The sequence below is a fragment of the Carassius auratus genome, unplaced genomic scaffold, assembly GCF_003368295.1.
Source record: "Carassius auratus strain Wakin unplaced genomic scaffold, ASM336829v1 scaf_tig00216852, whole genome shotgun sequence".
NCBI lineage: Eukaryota > Metazoa > Chordata > Actinopteri > Cypriniformes > Cyprinidae > Carassius > Carassius auratus.
Genome location: NW_020528767.1, coordinates 384,967 through 407,083, shown reverse-complemented (window position 1 = coordinate 407,083; position 22,117 = coordinate 384,967). Strand labels below are relative to the sequence as shown.

At 36.6% G+C, this 22,117-nt stretch overlaps 3 protein-coding genes across 3 annotated transcripts in view; 1 reads left to right on the top strand and 2 right to left on the bottom strand.

The window, feature by feature from the left end:
- LOC113099062 (CD48 antigen-like) overlaps nt 1–13,155 on the bottom strand; it is a 32,518-nt gene extending 19,363 nt beyond the window's left edge. The window contains exons 1-2 of the mRNA XM_026264138.1: nt 13,119–13,155; nt 12,558–12,887 (exon numbers count right to left, since the gene is read on the bottom strand). Coding sequence (XP_026119923.1) covers nt 12,558–12,887; nt 13,119–13,155 — 367 coding nt within the window. The remainder of the gene's footprint in view (nt 1–12,557; nt 12,888–13,118) is intronic.
- LOC113099065 (NACHT, LRR and PYD domains-containing protein 14) lies at nt 513–8,699 on the bottom strand. The gene is made up of 9 exons (XM_026264142.1): nt 8,616–8,699; nt 6,849–6,921; nt 6,540–6,745; nt 6,310–6,346; nt 4,454–6,230; nt 3,565–3,912; nt 2,892–3,053; nt 2,091–2,137; nt 513–1,763 (listed from the first exon to the last, which is right to left on the bottom strand). The coding sequence occupies exons 3-9, from the start codon at nt 6,711–6,713 to the stop codon at nt 1,210–1,212; spliced, it is 3,099 nt and encodes a 1,032-aa protein (XP_026119927.1). The 5' UTR covers nt 6,714–6,745; nt 6,849–6,921; nt 8,616–8,699; the 3' UTR covers nt 513–1,209.
- Nucleotides 13,156–15,252: 2,097 nt separating the features above from the next.
- Nucleotides 15,253–22,005, top strand: LOC113099061 (CD48 antigen-like). The gene is made up of 5 exons (XM_026264137.1): nt 15,253–15,334; nt 18,255–18,578; nt 18,925–19,260; nt 20,978–21,039; nt 21,949–22,005. Exons 1-5 carry the CDS (start codon nt 15,253–15,255, stop codon nt 22,003–22,005), a joined length of 861 nt encoding a protein of 286 aa, XP_026119922.1.
- The last annotated feature ends 112 nt before the right edge of the window (nt 22,006–22,117 follow it).

The window sequence follows — 22,117 nt, the reverse complement described above, 5'->3', positions numbered from 1 at the left end:
ATTTACAGCGATATCGTTGACTTGATTGCACAGATACTAAACTGAACTGTGATGATGACATCACTGAATTCAATGATGAACTGCCTTTAACTGTCATTTTACATTATTGACACACTGATTTCCTAATGAATGTTGTTCAGTTGCTTTGACACAATCTTTTTTGTTTAAAGCGCTATAAAAATAAAGGTGACTTGACTTGATCACCAAATGTCACAATTCAACATTAGAAACGTTGCTGGTTGCTGAACCAGAGCATGTAGTGGACTGAAAGTTTCTCTGAATACTGCTTTAAAGGTTTTAAGTATGATACTAGCAGGCTCAGTGAATGCAAACCCTCATTTCATGGCAACACAAGTATCCATGTATTATTACCAGTATTATTATAAAATCTTTGTTTAATTTTGTTTTTTTCATTGTATTGGACACTTTGTGAAATGATGTTAAATCCATACATATTTTGCTGTCATTACTGGGACAGTTACACTCTTTGTGGTCTAGGGGGCATCATTTAACTTCCTTGATTTCAGCGATCAGCAGAGTGGAGAAGAGGACTTTATTCATGTGCACATGCAGGGGCATGATGCGCTCATTATTTCTTGAAGGGGCTTACTCTTGTAATGCACAGAAAATAGCAGTGTAAAATAAAAAAATAAATATGATTACGGAAATGTGATTTAACATTTTGGTTTCAAATAGGCAGGTGGAATTTATAGGGAACATCAAATAAAATACTTTGCAGAAATGTTGGGAGCCAAAAATAATTGGACCCCATTAACTTCCACTGTACAGAGAGGAAAAAAAGTGTCTTCAAAGTATCTTCTTGTATTGTCCCGCAGAAGAAAGTAAGTCATATAGGTTTGGGATGGCAGGTTTGAAAAATCAGCCCAGTACAAAGAAACTGCATCAGATCCAATTAGTAAAACTCTATTTTTGATTAAATGAAACCAGTTCCACTGAGATATTCAAAACTAAAGACATGTTAACTGATATGAGACAAAATAATGCTATAGCACTATGGTTTAGAGTTTATAAAGCGCACAATAATAAAGATGAAGTCATGTTTCAACACTTGCTGATCTTCTACAGTAGGTGCTTTTCCCAGCAGGCTTCTTTCAGTAGGTCTGCCAGGTTTTTACTGTAACAATCACACTCTCCTAATTTGAGGCATCATTCATGTCTGGAGCACAAACCATAACTGTAAAGGTATAGTTATAGTGATGCTTGCCTTAAACGGACTGAGCTGTCTGGTTCCTGAATACTGAAGGCAGCGTAAAGTTCCTGGTCCTGAGGAAACTCTGCATCAAACATGTGCAAGAGTTCAGGCTCTGAGTCTGGGCTCAACTTATAGAAGGAAACAGAACCAGCCTCCCGGTCCATGAACACACCGAGTTTTCTGGTGGACTCTGTTTGAAGCGGTTTAGTTAGTGATTCAGTTATTTTGTCATGAGCCACACATACAGTTTTTGTGCAACATAAACACCATGACATCTTATTGCGTCCCAGACGTACTGTGTCATCTGCACCTTTCCTCTTGATTCCCTTACAGGCCACACCAATGTTCACCCCTGTCCCGATCACATCCACCGTAAAGAAGCAACGTCCTGACAGCGGCTGGCAGCACAGGACCTGGTTGCACTTGTCAAATCTTTCATTACTAGCTGGAAACTGTTGCCTCTCTCTCTTACGAACAGCTACAGTGTTGTCCTCGCTCAGACAGAGGTATTCGTTAGCCGTCTGAGGGTCAAAGGTGAGCATGACAGCATCTAAAAACAAAGAGATTTATCAGAAAATGTCAGCTTAAATATCTACAATAAACAGTAGCAGCATATTGAGTGTAGATTATGTTAAATAGTTTAGGGAAGTCACATGCCATACTTTAAACAGCATTTTGGTAATTCTTTCATTATTTTAATAAGAGCAGGTTTTGATGAACTCATGTACAGTAAATTAAAGAAACAGTATTTGCACTGCAATAAATGTATTGGTCACACCTCAAGACCTTTTCAAATGAAATGGAAAAAGGTGTTAAAATTGGTGAAGCAGTTACATTTTAAGCTGCAATCTTTCTGTTGGCGCATGTTTAAACTCACATTTGTACAGTCCTGGTTGGTGGTTGCAGACTCCTCCAGTGTAAATTCTAGTTAGAGTTAGAGTTAGTATGGGTCAATATGTTAAGACAAGAATCACACCATTGCACATTTATTGAAGCATATTTTAAAGGGGGGGTGGGGGGGGGGGGGGGGTGAAATGCTCATTTTCACTCAATATCCTGTTAATCTTGAGTACCTATAGAGTAGTACTGCATCCTTCATAACTCCAAAAAGTCTTTAGTTTTATTATATTCATAAGAGAAAGATAGTCTGTACCGATTTTTCCCGGAAAAACACGACCGACTGGAGGCGTGACGTGTGGGCGGAGCTAAAGAATCACGAGCGCCAGTAGGCTTTTGCGTTGAGAGCTGGAAGCTGTGACATTACCGTGTGAGGACAAAACCAACCAAAACAAACCATGGCTAACAGTCAGATTCAGCCATACATTTTTGGAACAAAAATACTCCTTCAAACGTACAACTTAATTTTTGAAACTTTGTCCATGTTTAGCAAGGGAATCCAACTCTTTAACAGTGTAAAAAACTCAGTATGCATGAAATAGCATTTCACCCCCCCTTTAAACATGAATGGATAGTCTCTTGTTCGAAAACTATTCTAATTTTTAACTTTACATTAGTGCTTGTGTATCAAAGTTGTCTAAAGGAAGTATACTTGAACGCAACAGCGAGCAATTCACTGAATGGCTAAGAAGAATCAAAGTCCTCACTACATGTTTCATGGGATCCAGTGATGTTCATTCCAACTTTCCAAATGAACCAATACCAGATAAAAGCTACATACCTCAGTAAGGGCAACTTATCCTTCAGTACACGAACTTTCACACAAACTTTCTTTTCCAAGATCTTTCCGAGGACATTATACTGCAGGTCCAGTTCTCTCAGACTTTCTTTCAAAGATGACAGCAACTTCAAAACTCCTTCTTGAATCTGACAGCCTGAGAGTCTGTAAGGCAAATCAGAATTTTGTTTAGATCAACTGGCCAAGGAATGACGTTCATGACATTTGCATGTTTGCCTAGTTGAGGGACCAAGCAGCATAGTTTGGTTTCTGTATATAACTTATTCACCAATTAGGCAAATTACTTTGTATTCAAGGTATACATTTTAATACATTTATGGTCATGTGACATGCAGCTAAACAAAATAATTATTTCATCTTTGTCTTTGATTTATTTTTGATTGACAGCAAGTGCCTTTGTTAATTATTATTATTATTATTATTTTTTTGCAGATACAAGTCAATTAGTTACCAACAACATGAAAATATCAAACAAATATTACATTTGATGTTTGTTTTTTTTTTATATAAAGAGTCACACTATAAAATCAATGTTTCAATTTCAATTACGTTCTTCAAACACCTAAGCATCTTTTCAAACTTACCATAGATGTCCTTACAAAATCTATTTATCTCACCTGTCTGGACCCTGATGTTGTCAGCTAGTTTGACTTACTTCAGAACTTCAAGATGACAATTTGCACTCCGCAGCCCAGCAGAGAGGATTTTTACTCCTTCGTCCTCTATATTATTGTCACTGAGGTCCAGGATTTTCAGATTCACATCTGATCCTGAAAGCAAATTCTTGATGAGCTCCATGTCCTGACTCTGAAGATTGTTGTGGCTGAGGTTCAGCATCTGAATCTGGCATTTGAGATCACAGAAGGCCCTAGAAAGTTGATTCAGTGCAGACAGTCCCAGACTATTGTGGCTCAGATCAAGATGAGTCAGGTGAGAGTTTGGCGAGGTAAGAAAAGGCACCAGGATTTTACAGTGTTTCTCTGTAAAGTCGCTTCCTTTGAGCCTGTCGATATTATTTAAATGTTCCATATTTAGGGTGACCATATGCGCCATTCATAGGGGACACGTCCCGGCCAGGATTTTAATAATGCCTAAAACATCCAGAGCAGTTTGACCAATAACATGCAGGTATTGTACATAATCGACCAATCGTGAGGCTGCATGTGAGAAGGTGAGATCTAGAAGGAACGATCAAAGTGATGCAAATATGCGCACGTGTTTGTTCATTCGATTGACTTGAAGCGTCGCTGCGCACAAATCCCAAAAAAAACAAAGTCCGCCACAATACTTCAAGTCAAACGAATGTACAAACACGTGAAAGCGATTCGAAAGCATAAGGAGCCATCTGCTCTGCTCTTTATAGCTCTCATGAATGTTACACAATGATCAACCTGAACAGTGCAAATAGCCAAAACCTGGATATTTTAGGCATTATTAAAATCCTGGCTGGGACGTGTCCCGTATGAACTGTTAGACTGAACTTTGACTGGGAATATTTTATGATACAGTATGAAGATGTTTACAGATGGTTTCATATTACTTACATAGCCTTTCTGAAGCATGTAATGGCTGGAGAGAATCTCTGAAATCCTTCTAAAGTGATGTTGAATTTCCTGAGGACAAACTCATCATGGTCTGTATCTGACATCACAAACCGGAAAGCCAGAAGCGTGCACTGGAACAGTGTGAGGGGCTTTGTGGTCCGTAAGCTTTCAAGATCTGGCATCTGCAAAAAAGACCTGTCTTTGAGCTCCACGATGCAACGGACGAGACTAAAGCATCTCTCGGGGGACAGATCTTTCCTCCTCAAAGACTTAATGTACTTGGTCACTTTTTTGTGATCTTCTAAACTACTGTCTTCCAAATGAGGCAGGAATCCTTTGAGTAAACGTCTGCTGGAATCACAAGAAATTCCAAAGAGGAAACAGTTAAAAAGATCCAAGTGTTCATTTTTACTTTCGACTGCCATATCAATCACGCTTTTGAGAAAATCTGACAAATTCTCCTTATTTTTCACTTTAGTTAATTCCAGGGAGTCTTGGTTTCCTGATAAAAATTCATGAAAAACAAACAAGGCTGCAAAGAATTCCTGGACGCTGAGATGGACAAAGCTGAAAAACTTAGTCCTGTTATATCCAAAATTGCTCTCAGAGACACAGGTGATGATGCCAGGATATCGAAGAGCTTCATCAGGAGTGATATAATATTTCCTCAAGTCTTCTTTATTGAAGATGGCATTCTGTTTCTTCAGCTCCCAGTATGCCAATTTCGCCAGTTTCTTAATCAGTTCTTTGTACTTTGTGAGAGCGTCTTCTGGTGGCACGTTTTTCCCTTGATATTTGTTGTGGCTTAACCCAGTCTGAATGAGCAGATAGTGGATATACATTTCGGTCTGATTCGAGGGCATGTCCCTGTCTTTATTTGGACTTTTAATGATGGTTTTCAGAACAACTGATGAAATCCAACAAAAGAGAGGTATGTGGCACAATATCCACAGGCTCTTATGAGACTTCAGGTGACGGGTGACTGTTTGGGTTAGATCTGGATCCTCAAACTGCCTCGTGAAGTACTCCTCCTTTTGTTCATCTGTGAATCCTCTGATCTGCGTGACATATCCCCATCTGAAGATCTCAGATGGAAGCTGGTTAGCTGCCACAGGCCGGCTGGTGATCCACAGGTGTGCGGATGGAAGCAGTTTTCCTCTTAGAAGGTTTTCTAGAAGAACATCCAGCTTGGCTTCTTTAGCAACATCTGACAAAATGCCGGTTTGAAAGCTCAACTCATTTTTATATTCATCCAGACCATCTAAGATGAACAGAACGTTTCTATCACAGATCCAGTCAGAGATCGGTCTCGCCTCTTTGAATTCTGGGTAAAAGGCACAAAGAAGGTCAAGAAGACTCTGGTTTTCTCGCTCACGTAAGTTCATCTCCCGGAATGGGAGCAGAAAAACAAACTCTAGATCCTGATTGGTTCTTCCGCTCGCCCAGTCGTTGACAAACTTCTGCACAGTGACTGTTTTCCCGATACCAGCGATTCCTTTTGTCAAAACCATCTTCATTGTCCTATTTTCACCCAAGGGTGGTTTAAGAATATCATTGTAGTTTATGACCGTCTGCGCTGATGTGTTGAAATCATTTGTCGTCTCAATCTGCCAGATCTCGTGTTCTTTATTGATTGGGTCTGACTCGTCATTGATGATGAACAGTTGAGTGTAGATTTTATTTAGAGAAACTGACTGTTGTAAGCTTCCCTCCAAAATCCTCTCAGAGTCCTCCATCATTCTTGATTTCATCTTATTCTTTACGCTCTGAAGAGTTTCTAAAAATCAGGACAAAGTTATGTGATTAACTGAATATTGTGCTTACGAATTAAGATTTTTATAAGCAACAAATCTTACCATTGTTGTTTATTGAGGTAAAGCGTGGCACCTGTTGCTGAAAAAAAAACAGCAACATACAAATCAATTTAAACTATATATATATATATATATATATATATATATATATATATATATATATATATATATATATATATATATATATATATACCCTTATATAAGCCAGTTCTTAAATGCGCAACTCAGCAAAATGAACAATATTACAGTATTTTTAATGATCAAACACTCACCACATTGACATTCACTGTAACATCACCAGCTATTGTGGATCCTAGTATGTTTGGAGCAACTACTGTGCCACCATTACTCAGGTTAATTCTGAAATCTTGAAGATACTGGTCTGAATCTTGAATTGATGGTTGTCTGAGCGATGTGTGTTGTGGAATGTCGTCTTGCTGTGCCATGTTTCCAAACTGTGTTTTAATGCTGTTACCATCTGTTTAAAAAAAAAAAATACATAAACAAAACTGTGCAAATTTTGCGGTAAAGAATATTGAGCAGGTTCTTAAAAACAAAATAAGTGAGAAATATGTTCCTACTTTCGATACGTCTGTTTTATCTTTTCCATATTCATTCTCTTTCAGAGGATCTTCCAACCTCCCAGTTCTTCTGCTGTTTCAGGATAAACAGTTTATGACTGCTATGCTTTATAATTAAGGTTTATTTGACATCAAAAATCAAATATATATTTTAGTTTAGGATCTTTTAATGTTTTTTAAACTTTAAATGTTTTTGAATTAAGTCTTTCATGCTCACCAAGGCTGCATTTAGCCTATTTTATAAAAAATGCAGATATAAATATTATTATGGAAAATGTCATATATATATATATATATATATATATATTTTTTTTTTTTTTTTTTTTTTTTCTCGATTCTTTAATGCATCCAACAGCATTTACTTTAAAACCCTTTCATGCATGAATTATTAAATTACAAAGTAATATTCTTTTACATGTTACTTTTGAACAAGTGAAAAATTATGCCAATAACTTTTTGGTGGCAGGCTATTCATACACAGGTGAGCACAAATAAAAAACACACACCCTCCCACCACACACACAAACACAATCAATACAGACATGCACTCAAACAGTATATATGCCTACACTTTTATACGGCCTAATACATAAATATAGACTGTAGCCATTTAAATACATTATAAAAAGACTATTGTTGCTTTAAAGTGTAAATTATATCATAATTTTGATAAAACATCCAAAACGAGAATCTATATATATTGGCTCAATAGGCAAAATATACTCTAGGAGCATGGTGTCCACAGGAGTGGACAGATATAATTTCTGTCACAGAAAAAAACATGTAGAAGAAAAATATTGTTATTGTTAAAATTTGGATTGTGCCTGCTCTGTTTTTTTTTTTTTTTTTACAAAAGGATTTAACACGTATTCCTGGCGTACTTGGTGCATCTCCTCTTTCCTTTGCCTTTTTGAATATAGTATGCAATATCTAAAAAAAAATAAAATAAATTAAAAGCCAAATCAGCATGATCAAATTCGCTGACAAAATACAACATGGGTTTCTCGGAAGGGAAGGAAGGGGTGGTACTGAGCGTTACAAATTGACAAGTTGGAAAGAGGGGTGCTGCAACAACAGTATGTAAAAAGGTTACACTTTATTTCTATAGTCCACTTTAGAAATTCTACTGACTATAAGTAACTTTGTAACTACATGTCAACTACATATCAAGTAAATCTCAGAAATTTGCAACTACATGTCTACTAACTCTCAGAGTAGACTGTTATGGTAGGTTAAGGGTTAGTTTAAGGGGTAGGTTTAGGCTTATAAGTTGACAATAAGTTGACAAAGAAAGTGTTGACAAAGAAGATATTAAGCAGACAGTCTACTAATAATCTACTAACTGCTAGTTGACATGTAGTTGCAAAGTTACTTACTGCTAGTAGAATGTCTAAAGTGGACAATCAAAATAAAGTGTTACCTGTAAAAAAAAAAAAAAAAAGTGTACTTTGAATATATGTGATATGTGCATATGTGAAGAATGAATAACTATATACCCCCTTCCCCCATAATATCTAATAATCTTAAATAAATATATAAATAAATACATTTAAAAGTTTCTGCCTTCATAAATTTTTACCATCGGATTTAATACACATTCACTGTTGTCTTATATATTGGTCTTAAATAGCCTAGTTTAAATTCTATTTTGGCGATATAATAACATCACACATCACACGTCTGCACAACTCATTTACAATTATATCGCTGCCTTTTTTCTTAACAGTCCTGAACGGAAATATACCGGCATATACAGTAAAAGTCTACCTGTAGGCAAGTGGCGCTTGATCGATTTCTTCTGTAATAAAGGATTCTTCTTCTCAGTCATATGCTTCATGTTGATCATGTTTACAAGCTGAATCACTGAATATCCGTTTCCGTCTCTTTAGCCCAAATAGTAAAAACGAAAGCGCGTGTTAAGCTATGGTGTTAACAGCGGTGCACGTGACTGAAGTGGATCGGTGTCAAGAGGGAGGACGAAATAAGGCTCTTCTGAGATGTAGTGATGTTAAGTTCTGTGCCAAAGCCTCGGAGCGTGTGTGGAGAAATCCCGGCTGCTATCAATGTCGAGGCTTTTATCGCTTTAGAGCAATGACATCATTGATTTCCGAAGCCTCGCTTGGCCACACTGCTTCAGGAAGCTGTTTAAATCATGTAAATTCAGTTCTCTGTCCTGTTAAATTCAGCAACTTTCCAGTTTTTAGACCCTATATATATTTATAACCCCTCCTGCCTATAATGAGCAAACACTTGTTTCATTTCAAGCAAATAGGTTTATTAGGCTACACAGTTATGTTATATTACGTTATACATTTACCACTAGAAAATACACATTATATTAATATAAATAGATTTGTCTCTGTGGAAATTTATTTATTTTCTTCAACTTAATCTGCAAATTATATGCATATGGCTGCTTTAGCTGTTACAGAGATGTGTAAGATAGATGTGCAAGGGTAGTTTACAGTTGCTTAAAACAGTTTTCCTCAGTACTGTATGATTAATTAGTGTTGGATCAGAGAAAATAAAAAAACAGTACGTTCTGATGAAAGGGTAGCCTATATAGAGGCCATGTCTAGACAGATGTTTGAAAATATTGTTCTACAGAAGAACATTTATCTGCGTGTTTGCTATCCCCCCATCTCCATCCAAAGTTTTGATGACCCTCTAAAACATATTTGTATAAGTCTGTAAACTGTGGTGAGCACATATAAATATCTGGAAATCCTTCCAGAACAAAATTGTACATGAGAATATATATATAGGACACCTAAGTCTTGGTATTGAAGGTTCCTTATCACCACCTTCCTTAACCACTGCTCTATAATCCAGTGAGAGACTGAACACAATAACAAACTTTAAGTGCTGGTATTGCTGTTAAATTATATCCAAAAGGCTTTATAAATAAAGTGTAAAACATGTAGCCTTAACGTGTTTTAAATCAAGTACACATTACATAGCAATTAAACAGTTAATAAGACAATGAAGAAAAAAATCTAAATAATACAAAACCAAAACCAAGAGTACTTTGGCGTGGTTTCCTAGCAAGCATTTTTACTAAGTGCATTTTGACTGCTCTGTTGCACTCAGACAACAGCAAACTGGACAAATACATATACACGAATATTTTAAAACATCCTTGCATAAAGCTGCATACCAATTTGCTTGTGTTATCTGTTAAACCACTAAGAAATGCCCCACCTGCAACATGGAGTCAGAGACATTCGGATCCATATGCAGTAGTTTATTATTGAGAATGGTCAAACAGGCAGAGATCAGAAAACAGCATCAGGTATATCAGGGGATATCCAAAATCAGAAACAGTAACAAGCAGAGGTCAGGTCAGGGAGCAGAGAATCACAGTCGGTATAAACAACCCAAGATGAGATACAGAAGAAAGAGACACAGGGAAAACTCTCTGAAATGTCAGACTAGGCTAAACAAGACTTAGGTTATGTAGGGGAATGGTAATGGGGAACACCTGGCTTTGATTAGCCCTAAGAATGGGACACCAAATACAACAGTCCAGAGTGGAGAGCCCTCTGCTGGAGTTCATGGGCACTCCAGCTGATGATCATGACATAGCCCCCCCCCCCCCCCCATGCATCAGAACAGGACCGCAGCCAGATACGTACATTTGCAGCCCCCCAAAAAGCAAGGCTTAATGCTTAGAGGTCCTTTGGTCAGAAAATGCTCCTACGGGAGCTGACACTACTGCAGCAGTCAAGAAATACAGAAAAGGCTCTTGCAGGAGCTGCAATTTCGGCAGTTGTAGGGAAAGACAGAAAAGGCTCCTGCGGGAACAGCTATTTCTGCAGGAGTAGGGAAAGACAAAAAAGGCTCCTGCGGGAGCTGACAATGCTGCGGAAGTGGGAGAGCGATATAAAGGGTCCTGAGGGAGCAGACTGCCGCTTGCCGCTCATTAATTTTGTATTATATGTGCATCAAATGACTCAAAGCATTTGATCCACAAAGATACATTTTCCTGTAAGAATCTTCTGTGGTGTATTCATGCTTCTCGTTTAAGTTCTCTTTATGAACACTCATGTCATGTTCTACATTTTGATATCCTATTTTTAATTGCTTCACTTCCTTAAAAAATGGTTTGACTTAACCTCATATTGTTTCTAATCTGTATGGCTTTTTTATGACAGATGTTTCATTTTTGGAGCCCTTTCATTCTTTAAGTGTATTCTAAGTAATTACCATATACCTATGATGGTGCATGAGGCTTTACCTAAAGAAAAAAATAATCCAAGCTGTAACTAAACAGCAATCAAATAAAGACTGTACAAACTGCAACTGGACCATTTACACTTTTGCTGACGTTGTCATTTCTTTTTAAGCCTTGAGCATCAGCTTTGACATTGAAGCACATGGTGAGCTCCACCTGCTGGCATCTCTAACACTTTTTCCAGTAGAAACTTTCCCCCTTGTCTTGTATTAGATATTTATGATGAATCTTCTTTAAAAGAGTTCCCTCCTTAGTTAACCGCATTGATATGAATCTTAAATGACAAATCAAACCAAATCTACATGATGCAGTGAACAATAAAAAAAAGAACTGAATTAAATAGACCTAGATATTCTGAACTGCTGCTATGTCTAAGCATTGTGGTTAAATCTTTCTACTATCTGCCAGACACATTTTCTTTTGTAATGTTTTCTGATACTTTTCTTATAATATTCATCAACATAAACCTGACATTAGAGCCTTTTTCCTTTTTCAGAAACACAGTTTGTTAGAGTCCTCATTTGTGCTCTACTCTTCTGTTTACCTCAGGATCTGATGTCATAAACCACTACAGCAATAGCTGCCACGCCCACCACAGCAGAGACAACCAATCGGATGACAGCTTCAGTGAAACCACAACACTGGACAGGGTCTGAGGGAGGAGCTAGAAGAAAATGGAAACATTACTTCATGTATATGTACATGTACATGTAACTCTTTTAAACAGATACTGACTGAATCTTTTGTTTTGGTGTGACTTAAAACAAACCAGACAAACAGCAAATCCAAAAGGGTAAAAGGGAATGTTTTATGCTGGTTACCTGCACAAATGCAACTCAGGACATTAGGTAATAATTAAATTATGTTAAATTATGTAGAAAATCTAGAAATCTGTAAGTAATCTGATTATTTTCATAAAGTAAATTTAGCATTTTTCATGAATAAACCTTTAAGAGCCACAGATCATCTCTAATATAATCAGCATAGCCTGTATTTACATCACTGATGATGTACCTGCACATGTGTGACAGAGTTGAGTGATGTTGATGTTGTGTTGAGTCTGGTTTGTGATGGGATTGTTGATCACACAGCTGTAGATGTTGTTCTCCTGATATTCCACCTCCAGAGGTAGAGAGAGACTGATGCTGAGATCAGACACACTGATGCTGGACAATAAACTGTTTCCTTTGTACCAGGAGAGAGTCACAGCACTCACATTCACAACTGAACACAACAGTGAACAATTCTGAATTGACGAAGAAGAAGAAGAAGATGATGATGATGATGATGATGATGAAGAAAAAGAACAATTTGAAGTACTGGTGATGACCGGAATGGGCAAATGTGCTAAAAAAAAGGCAACATTATTATGTTTTTATGAGAAGTATTATTGTTATATGAGCTTTTCAGTGCAAAAGCAAAATTAAGTATAATCATGACATAAGTTAATGAACAATTTTCAAAACAATTCTCACCATACACAGTAACATTGAATCTCTTATATGAAGTTCCTCTGTGACTGAAGATCTGTAGTTTATAAAGTCCAGAGTGTTCAGTTCTGATGTTTCTGATAGTCAGAGATCCAGTTTGACTATCCACGCTGAATCTATCTCTGAATTTTTCTTTTTTATCATAAACAGAAATCCTCTGCTTATAGATTTCAGCTATACGAGTGTCTCGAGTTCCAAACATCCACAGAATCTGATCGTCTCTCTGTACTTCAGTAACATCAGTGTTTAGAGAGACAGAATCTCCTTCAGTCACTGACACTGACTTAACAGCATTTGTATCCACATTATACACACCTAAAATAAAACGCTGCTTAATAACTGGAGCAAATAAATGTGAAGGACTTATTATTTAGTGTATTGGTAAAAAGTTAAGTAACAAGTGTAGGTAAGATATTACAACAGCATGTCATTTAATGCTTATTTGGAATGATTTACAAATTATTAAAAGTTAATTTTCTGTTAACTAAAAACAAATTATTAATCACACTTTACAAAAAGCAGTATAAATAATAAGAATTATCTTACCTCCCAAACAAATGGAAAATATGATATAAAGCCACATGTTGGTTGAGGTCTGACTGACTGTGAGTCTCTGTAGTGGTGGAATGAAATGTAGCCAATGATGGTGACATCATTACTGATACTGCTATGGGGTGGATTCAGTCCGAAATGAAACGTGCAGATTTTAGCTAGGCTTTGTTCAGCATGAACTTTAAGAGTAGATCTGGCCTTATTTATAGTATATGCTACATTCTATCATGTGTACAAGATGGAGAGTAGCTTGAGTATTACTGAGTGTTAGATTTATACACAGGCCTACGAGCAGATTTGTATTATTATTATTATATTTATTGTAAGCAAGCTTTCTTCATACAATTACATTTTCAGTCTGTTTACATTTTAGAAATAAAGCAGCATTTGAATGCATTCATTTTTTAACCTGTTTATTGTGGTTTCTGTTAGTCTGGTGTTGTGTATGCAAAACAGCATTAGTGGTTAGTAGGGATGGGGAAGTGAAGCCTCAAAACCCGAGATGTTCCCCTGACTGTTCCGGGAAAAGACTATGTTTCTAGAGTGTCAAAAACAGCTGGTGGTTTACTAGAAAATGAAGCACCCAAAAGGCTGTGAAGCTCTGTCAGATGGGCCAGATCACGTAAATTGTTAATACTGTCTATTTTAATATCAGCATCAGGTAAAATTACTCACGTTCATTTATGCACTCACATAATGTTTTAAGAGAAGTTTTTTTTTTTGGTGTAAAGTGTATAACCGAGAACCTTATGTCCGAGTTCACCCTCCTCCAGGCCATGGAAGAAACCTGACTAGACATAACAGTAAATGCATGCCATATTTGGATCAGGCATGCACAAGGACACCTGAAAAGGCAACCCAACTTTATGGGTTATGAAAATGTTGTTTTGAATTTATCTCACCAGTGTGTAAGACTGTTGTAGTGTGTGTGTTTTTGAGGGCTTGTGATGCCTGAGGGAAAAGTTTGTTTTTCAGCAAGAGTGAATGGTTTTGAGCCCGGCTACCGATCGTGACAGTTATAGAGTCGATCCAAGGCTGGATAAGACACAGCAGATCATGTTTTCCCCACTGCCTTACAAGGAAAAAATACTTTCTGTGATGTAGGCTAGATGAAGCTATGTAGCCTGATCCTGCCTAGACATGTGATTCTATGGGTGCCGAGGATGCTTTGAGTAACTGATCTTTTTTTTTTTTTAACTGTACTGTAACTGATAAAACGGTAACTGTCTTTTGTTGCATACTGAGTTCATACTCTGTTCTTTACACTTGTTTATGTGTTAATTTATTTTTATTTTTTGGAAAGTGTTTATAATATTATAGTCCTATAATAAAAAAAAGAATCTAAATGCTGCTTGTATTTTATTGTCCTTTCACTCTTCCACTGATTTGGTTTTAGTAACAGTGTTTTGAATTGATCTTACTGGTGTTTTCGAAGCAGTAGTCTGTATGTATTATAATTATATTGCATATGTAAGTAGCATTGAAACCTTGATGAGCCTGTAGTCCAACTTCCCCTTAATGGTCAGTCCATGCAGAAGAACATGGTCAATTATAGTGCTTTGCTTTTCATCAGGAACAAATGACCTTTGACCTCATCCCCTTCATTTTTTATTTCCCCTCCTATTCCTCTCTCTTTTTTTTTTTTTTTTTGACAATCATGATTAATTTTCCAATCACTTGCGCTCTTGTTCACATTATCCTGAGATTCTGACCTGTGTGCCATCAGTTTTGCTACTGAATGTTCACTCATGGATAAATGTGTGCTGTTTGATGCTTGAGTTAATTATAGTGTGTCTTGTGTTTCTTGAATGAGAACATGGTTAAACCACTGTGAAATGAGTTTTTGTGTAGTGTTTTTGCAGAAAAACACTGAGCAAACTGGAGCATGTGTGCAAACAGGTGAAATGGGTTAAAAGTTTTGAGAAACGTGTCTATGTTTTGGAAACTGAATGAAAGTTTTAGGAAATTGGGCTAAACGAATCAGTTAGAAAATGTATGTAATCGTTTAAATAAAAATAAAATAATATATGAAAATTAAATTAAAAATAAAAAGAAACCTCCATTGTATTTTTATTCGTATATTATTTAGTATGTTAATTTATTTAAAATACCAGTTTTTGCATCACAGATGCTGATGGATGAGTGCAGAGGGATGATGAACAGCACGAGCAGAAAGAAGATGATGACAGATTTCTCATTGCAAACCACAGGTAAGAATTCCAACACATTTAAATGAGTCAATACCTATAGAGTTAATGACAAGCCTGCGCAAGGAAGTGGTATGTGCCGTGTTGTGATTAAACAAAGTCCTTGATTATCTAGTGATACTTTCAAGGTGCATTATTATAACAGTCAAAGAAATTGAATAATGGACAATTAAGTCCATTAGAATTAGAGTGAAAGAACTGGGTGAAACTGTGACTTGGGACTAAAAAAAGACCTTTTAATTAACAGCCTATCACATATGCACCTTCTTGGGGTAAAAACCTGTGTTTAAATTTAGTTTAAAACCTTTAGCTTTCAAGAAGGCGTACTCATTTTTGCAACAACATTTTATCGCTGATAAGAAAATCATATTTTCCTGATTAGTACTGCATGCTTCTTTGATAATAAATTATTAAACATTAAACAGACTTGCTAGAACATTATATCTTCAACGAAGCCTCTTTTGTCTTCTACATAAACAGAGAATGCTTTTTTTGCTTCAGTTAGGCATATTTATAGCCTCAAAACCTGTTCAACAGGGTTACGTAACCCTTTTTGGCTGTGCAGATCCATGTGGGATTTGATGAAGAATGGACTTGTTTCCCTGTTGGAAATAACTTTCACTGAAAATGAAGAAACTGCTTGTATTAACTCTGTCCTTTTTAGTTGTGCATGGTAAGTTGACCTTGCTTTGTTTTTCTCACTTTTCTCAAAGGCTATAAGAATAAGTAAACACTGTTAAGATTTGTTTTATAATGCTTTATATGAAGTCACCAAGTAAGAAATGTTAGAACTTGTTCGTACTTTGCATGCCCATAAGCTTTATAATCTTTTATACAGTAGCAACGCAGAAATGGTTATACTTTATTTAGTGGAACTACTTAAAAGAATAAGAACTGAAACTAAAGAGCACGTGTTCTTTCCAACCAACATGTTTCCCGCTAATCACCGTATGATATGACTGGCTGGGCTACCTGACTTTTTCTCTCTCTTTTTCGATTTTCATATACTTGTTGATTAGAAAAGAATGTTTATGATGTTGTGATATTAGAGCATCAGAACTTTTTTTAAGAAAATGTGTAAGAAAATGGCCATCAATGGCCATCACTTTCGTTTTTGGGGAAGCTGGGTAGTGTAGTTTTTTTGTTTATTTTACAGGACCCACTTTATATTAAGTGGCCTTAACTACTATGTACTTACATTTTAATTAATAATTTAGTACAATGTACTTATTGTGTACATACATGTTTTTACATTGTACTTATATTTTTAAAAAACCTACATGTAATTACATCTGTATTTAATTTCTGTAATTACATTTATAATTACACTGTTGACCCATACTTTACACCTTAACCCACCCTTAAACTTACCCATACCTCCAACCCTCTCCCTAACCTTACCCCTATCCCACCTCAACAGCAGCAAAAGTATTTTACAATACAATATGAACACAATAAGTACATTGTACTCATTTTTTATGTAAGTACATAGTAGTTAAGGCCACCTAATATAAAGTGGGACCGAATAAAGTTCAGCATATTGTAAAATTATTTACTCTAGAAATAAGTGTGTTTATAATTCTTGCATTAAAATTATATGATAATAAATACCATTTTGGGAGGTCAGACATAGGGTGGCCATTCGTGCCATTTTCAGAGGACACGTCCTAATCACGAATTTTTATACATCCAGATTTTAGCTTTGGTTTCCTGTTAACATACTTTATGACGGTAATGATCACTTGACCGATAACCTGCAGACATTGTACGTAAATCGACCAATCGTGGTGCGTGAGAAGGTGGGATCTACAGAGAATGGTCAAAGCGATGTAAATACATATACATTTTAGTGTCGGACTGGAAAGCAGCATTGAGCTGACTTATCGGTGTATGACATCAAAGTAACGTGAAAGCGATTCAAAAGCAAAAGAAGCCACTGGTCTGTGCAGCGCTAACAAAGCCAAAACGTGGATATTTTTGGCAATATAGAAATCCTGGCCAGGACGTGTCCTCCGAAAATGGCACGAATGGCCACCCTAGTCAGGCAGCATAACAATACATTTTGTAAAGCTTAAAATAACTGGAAACGAGGTACACTGAAAGCCTCATACATTCAATTTACAAATGACAGCACCCAATCTTGAAAGCACTAAGAAGACAATATGGTCATTTGCTTAAAAGGGGCAGTTGCTCTGGTTATGGACTCAGTTTCCCATCATGCTGTGTTTTTATTAGTGTCTGTCTGGTTCAGCTGTATTCCATTTCCTGCTTGGTCCTGTGTTTGTGTATATTAAGCCCTGGTCTGCTAGTGTGAGTGGTAGATAAGTGTTACCTTCTGTGCTTCTGGTGATCCTTTCTTGGTTCTGTCATGTATTTGGCATGTATGTCTTTGTGGATTGCCATTAAAAGGATCTTAAACCGCATTTGGACATGTTGCCTGTTGCCTACTTCTGCTCATTCGTAACCAGATGTTTGTAAAATCACGACAATTGAACAATTAATTCTTAATAATAGCTAATAATAGACATTACAAACCATTAGCCAGATATATAAAATATTATACAACTGTAGATTTATAACAACTGTAAGTTTTGTTTTGTTTTTTGTAAAGGAAAGATGTAGTTTGAGATGACCCGTTTTTCTCCATTTTCTGACGATGCTAGCTTGCTGCGTTGGTGACATCATGTGCGCACGACAACGATTATGAAAACCAGTAGGCATAATTGAATTTCAAATCATTAGACATTGTGAAAAAAGTAACTAGCAACTTGTAATTTTTTTTGTGGATGGTAACTGCAATTTTATTACTGTAATTCATTACCATTAACTAGTTACTGCCCAACTTTGGTCCTCTGCTGGTAATAATCACAAGACACGTTTTGTCTGTTGTAGAAGTAAAAAACTGTTTCTTGATGTGCTTTAGGTGTGTTTGGTGCTGATGAAGTAAAGTCAGTATCAGCGACTGAAGGAGATTCTGTCTCTCTACACACTGATGTTACTGAAGTACAGAGAGATGATCAGATTCTGTGGATGTTTGGACCTAAAGAGACGAGAATAGCTGAAATCTATAGAAAAAACATTTCAACATACCACTGTAACAGGACATTTGGAGACAGACTTCAGATGAGCAATCGAACTGGATCTCTGACAATCGGAAACGTCAGAACTGAACACTCTGGACTTTATAAAGTACAGATTGTCACAAACGAAGCAACTTCATGCAAGACAATAAAGCTTACTGTCTATGGTGAGTAAAGTCCTTATTATATTTTACCTTGCGCACATCCCTCTACAAAAATCAAACATTACAGTTTAATTTTTCAAAAACAATTATTTATGATATTGTCTTTACATAGTAAAAGAGAGGGAGAGAAATTTATATAACTGTATATAACTTTATAAATGTATATATATAACTGTAAAATACCAATTATCTTATAGCACCATTGTAGCTGTATTTTTTATGGTGCATTTCTGGCAACCACTAGTTGTTGTTTCTTGAATCAATTGAGATAACACCTTTATTATTCTGGTTTTATAAATAAAAAAAAGTTCTATAAAAATCTGTAAAATTTTCCCCTCATATTTTCTAGCTTGTCTGCCTCTTCCAGTCATCACCAGCAAATCTTTAAACTGTTCTTCATCATCATCATCATCATCATCACCATCATCATCTTCATCTAAACATTCATCAGTGTCTAATTGTTCACTGTTGTGTTCAGCTGTTAATGTGGGTGATGTGACTCTCTCCTGGTACAAAGGAAACAGTTTATTGTCCAGCATCAGTGTGTCTGATCTCAGCATCAGTCTCTCTCTACCTCTGGAGGTGGAATATCAGGAGAACAACATCTACAGCTGTGTGATCAACAATCCCATCACAAACCAGACCACACATCTGGACATAACTCAACTCTGTCACACGTGTCCAGGTACATCTGCTGTGATTAATCTCATCACCTGTATTGATATAAATATGTGACCTGTGCTGGCTTAATGAGTCACAATGAACAAATGTTCAAAATTTTTATTTTTACATTCTCCATTAAAAGACCTTCAAAATGAAAAAGAAAAAGTTTTGGAAGTTTATAGAGTCAGCAAAGTCCATTTCGAGAAAAAACTGACGAAGTTTTCTGAAGGTTCCAAAACCAAATCATCTAGCAATATTAATTCTTTCCCCACATGTCATTTCTTAATAATCATTACTAGATTAATACTCAGAATATAGCTATTTTCTTATGCTAATTAGAACCGCTGCAAAAAATAAAATATATTATCATTTTCTTAAAAGGGGGGGGGGGGGGGGGTGAAATGCTATTTCATGCATACTGAGTTTTTTACACTGTTAAAGAGTTGGATTCCCATGCTAAACATGGACAAAGTTTCAAAAATTAAGTTGTATGTTTGAAGGAGTATTTCTGTTCCAAAAATACCTCTTCCGGTTTGTCACAAGTTTCGGAAAGTTTTTTCCTAGTATGGCTCTGTGTGACGTTAGATGGAGCGGAATTTCCTTATGTGGGTCCTAAGGGCACGTCTGCCGGAAGAGCGCGCGCTCCCGTGGAGCAGAGAACTGAGAGCACAGACATTCACTGATCAGAGCAAGAGCGTCGCGAAATGTCACAAAAGGAGTGTGTTTTTGGTTGCGAGGGCAAGACAACCCTGCACAGATTACCAAAAGAGGAACAGCATTAAGGGACCAGTGGACGGAGTTTATTTTTACAGAGCATCAACGGAGTTGTGCAAGTGTTTGTGTTTGTTCCCTGCATTTCGAAGATGCTTGTTTTACAAACAAGGCCCAGTTTGACGACGGATTTACGTATCGTTTATTTCTTAAGGATGATGCAATCCCAATGAAAAAGGGTCACGATCGTGTGTTGGAACCGCAGGCGGTGAGTAAAACTGCTTAAAATATCTCTGCCTCCTTGTTAGTGCGTCCACCTCCCATACCGGAGACCCGGGTTCGAGCCCCGCTCGGAGCGAGTCGTTGCTGCTGCTGCTCTCGTTCAGTTTCAGCCTCGGGATCTGATTCTGGATCATAAATATACACTGAATCTGACTGTTAGCCATGGTTTGTTTTGGATGATGGTTTTTTCCTCACGGTAATGTCACAGCTTCCACATGCTCTCAACGCAAAAGCCTACTGGCGCTCGTGATTCTTTAGCTCCGCCCACACGTCACGCCTCCAGTGGCTCGTGTTTTTCCGAAACAAATCGGCACAGACTATCTTTCTCTTATAAATATAATAAAACTAAAGACTTTTTGGAGTTATGAATGATGCAGTACTACTCTATAGGTACTCAAGATTAACAGGATATTGAGTGAAAACGAGCATTTCACCCCCCCTTTAAGTTTTGATTTGTAACTTTAAACACTTTTAGACAATCTGCGTTATACTAAGTATTGTTTTCTCTTTTTTTTATTACAGAATCTCTCCGTTCCTATTTCACACTACTGGTAGTTGGTGTATTGTTGCTGGCAATTGTTTTGGGCGTGATTCTGTTTTGGCACATCAAGAACCGTAAACAAACAGCACAACCTGGCAAGTATTACTGCAACTGCATGTATCTTTATGTTGGAAAAGTTTTTATTTTATGACCAAATTTTCATGTATAATGTTTTATAGTTGAATTGTGGTTATTATTAAAACAGATGAAAATGAAGACATACGTTATGCTACTGCAGAATTTGTTGCACATCCTTTACATCATACGGTAAGATGTTGATTTGCTGTGTGCATTGTGTCTCGCTGCCTGCCTGTAGAAAACTTAGCATTAGAGAACTGATGGATTTATAAGGATCAAAGAAAAAAAAAATCTCAATATCAAGTCAAGTCTGCTTTATAGATCAAGTTTTATTTATATTTATATTATATTGTATAGTGACACTTTTTTTACTCCCTTTGAAATAGACATCAAGAGGAAACTGTCTTGCTGTTGTCTTGTTGCTGCTTTACTGTACTTGTGTGTATATTTGCTGTATGACAACATGATCATTCATGCATGTGTGTTCAGATCATGTCATATTCGTTACAGATTGATTAGTCGCATGAAGACTTGTTTTATCACAAACTGCTCTGTCTGTGATTGTGAGATGCTGCTCGCTTTTACAGTTTGTTTCAGTATTTAATATCATAAAGTTATGTCTGGCTTTGTGATGTGTTAATAATTTCCTTCACTGATTTTTCATTAAAATTCTGAATTCTTTATAGGAAATTGCATTTTTAGGTATAGTGCCCCTTTCAGAACTTCCTCTCCTGTATAAAATGAACTTTTATTGAAATTAAGCCATGAAGTTCTGCAATTCTGTCCCACAAAAGAAGGCTTTATAGTGTATTCACAGACTCTGTGACCAATAGTGGCATTGATAAAAGTTGAACGGATGAATGAACGTCTTGTTTGGTTTTCTAGAGCAGTTTTCGCTGTTCTTGAAATTTTGTAATTTCATACGAAGCAGCAGTTTAAGAGCTAAGCATCTTACCTTCAACTCTGTTGATCAGTTTAATAATATGAAGAATTTTTTGTCCATATTTTGTTACTTTCAGAGAGATTTACTTTCTTCAGTTTTGTGATTGTGCCATCAACATGATTCCTGATTTTGTCTTTGTGATTATTTTCCCACAGACACCTGATGGAGAAGACGAAATAGTGTACTCAAGTGTTGCAGCACCTAAGGAGTGAAACATTTGTGATGTTTTGTTTTCTTAAAAAAGAAAAAATCTAACTGCCATACAGACCAGTGTTTTTGAACTGAAAATGCCGGTTCATGAGCTCAGTATTTTGGGATATATAT

Coding starts and splice junctions, on each gene's coding strand:
- LOC113099065 (XM_026264142.1), bottom strand. CDS start 6,713: ATGGCACAGCAAGACGACATTCCACAACACACATCGCTCAGACAACCA. Junction 6,231..6,309: donor TACCTCAATAAACAACAATG/GTAAGATTTGTT, acceptor CCTGATTTTTAG/AAACTCTTCAGAGCGTAAAG. Junction 2,138..2,891: donor GATAAGTTGCCCTTACTGAG/GTATGTAGCTTT, acceptor AACTCTAACTAG/AATTTACACTGGAGGAGTCT.
- LOC113099061 (XM_026264137.1), top strand. CDS start 15,253: ATGCTGATGGATGAGTGCAGAGGGATGATGAACAGCACGAGCAGAAAG. Junction 19,261..20,977: donor ACTCTGTCACACGTGTCCAG/GTACATCTGCTG, acceptor TTATTAAAACAG/ATGAAAATGAAGACATACGT. Junction 21,040..21,948: donor CACATCCTTTACATCATACG/GTAAGATGTTGA, acceptor ATTTTCCCACAG/ACACCTGATGGAGAAGACGA.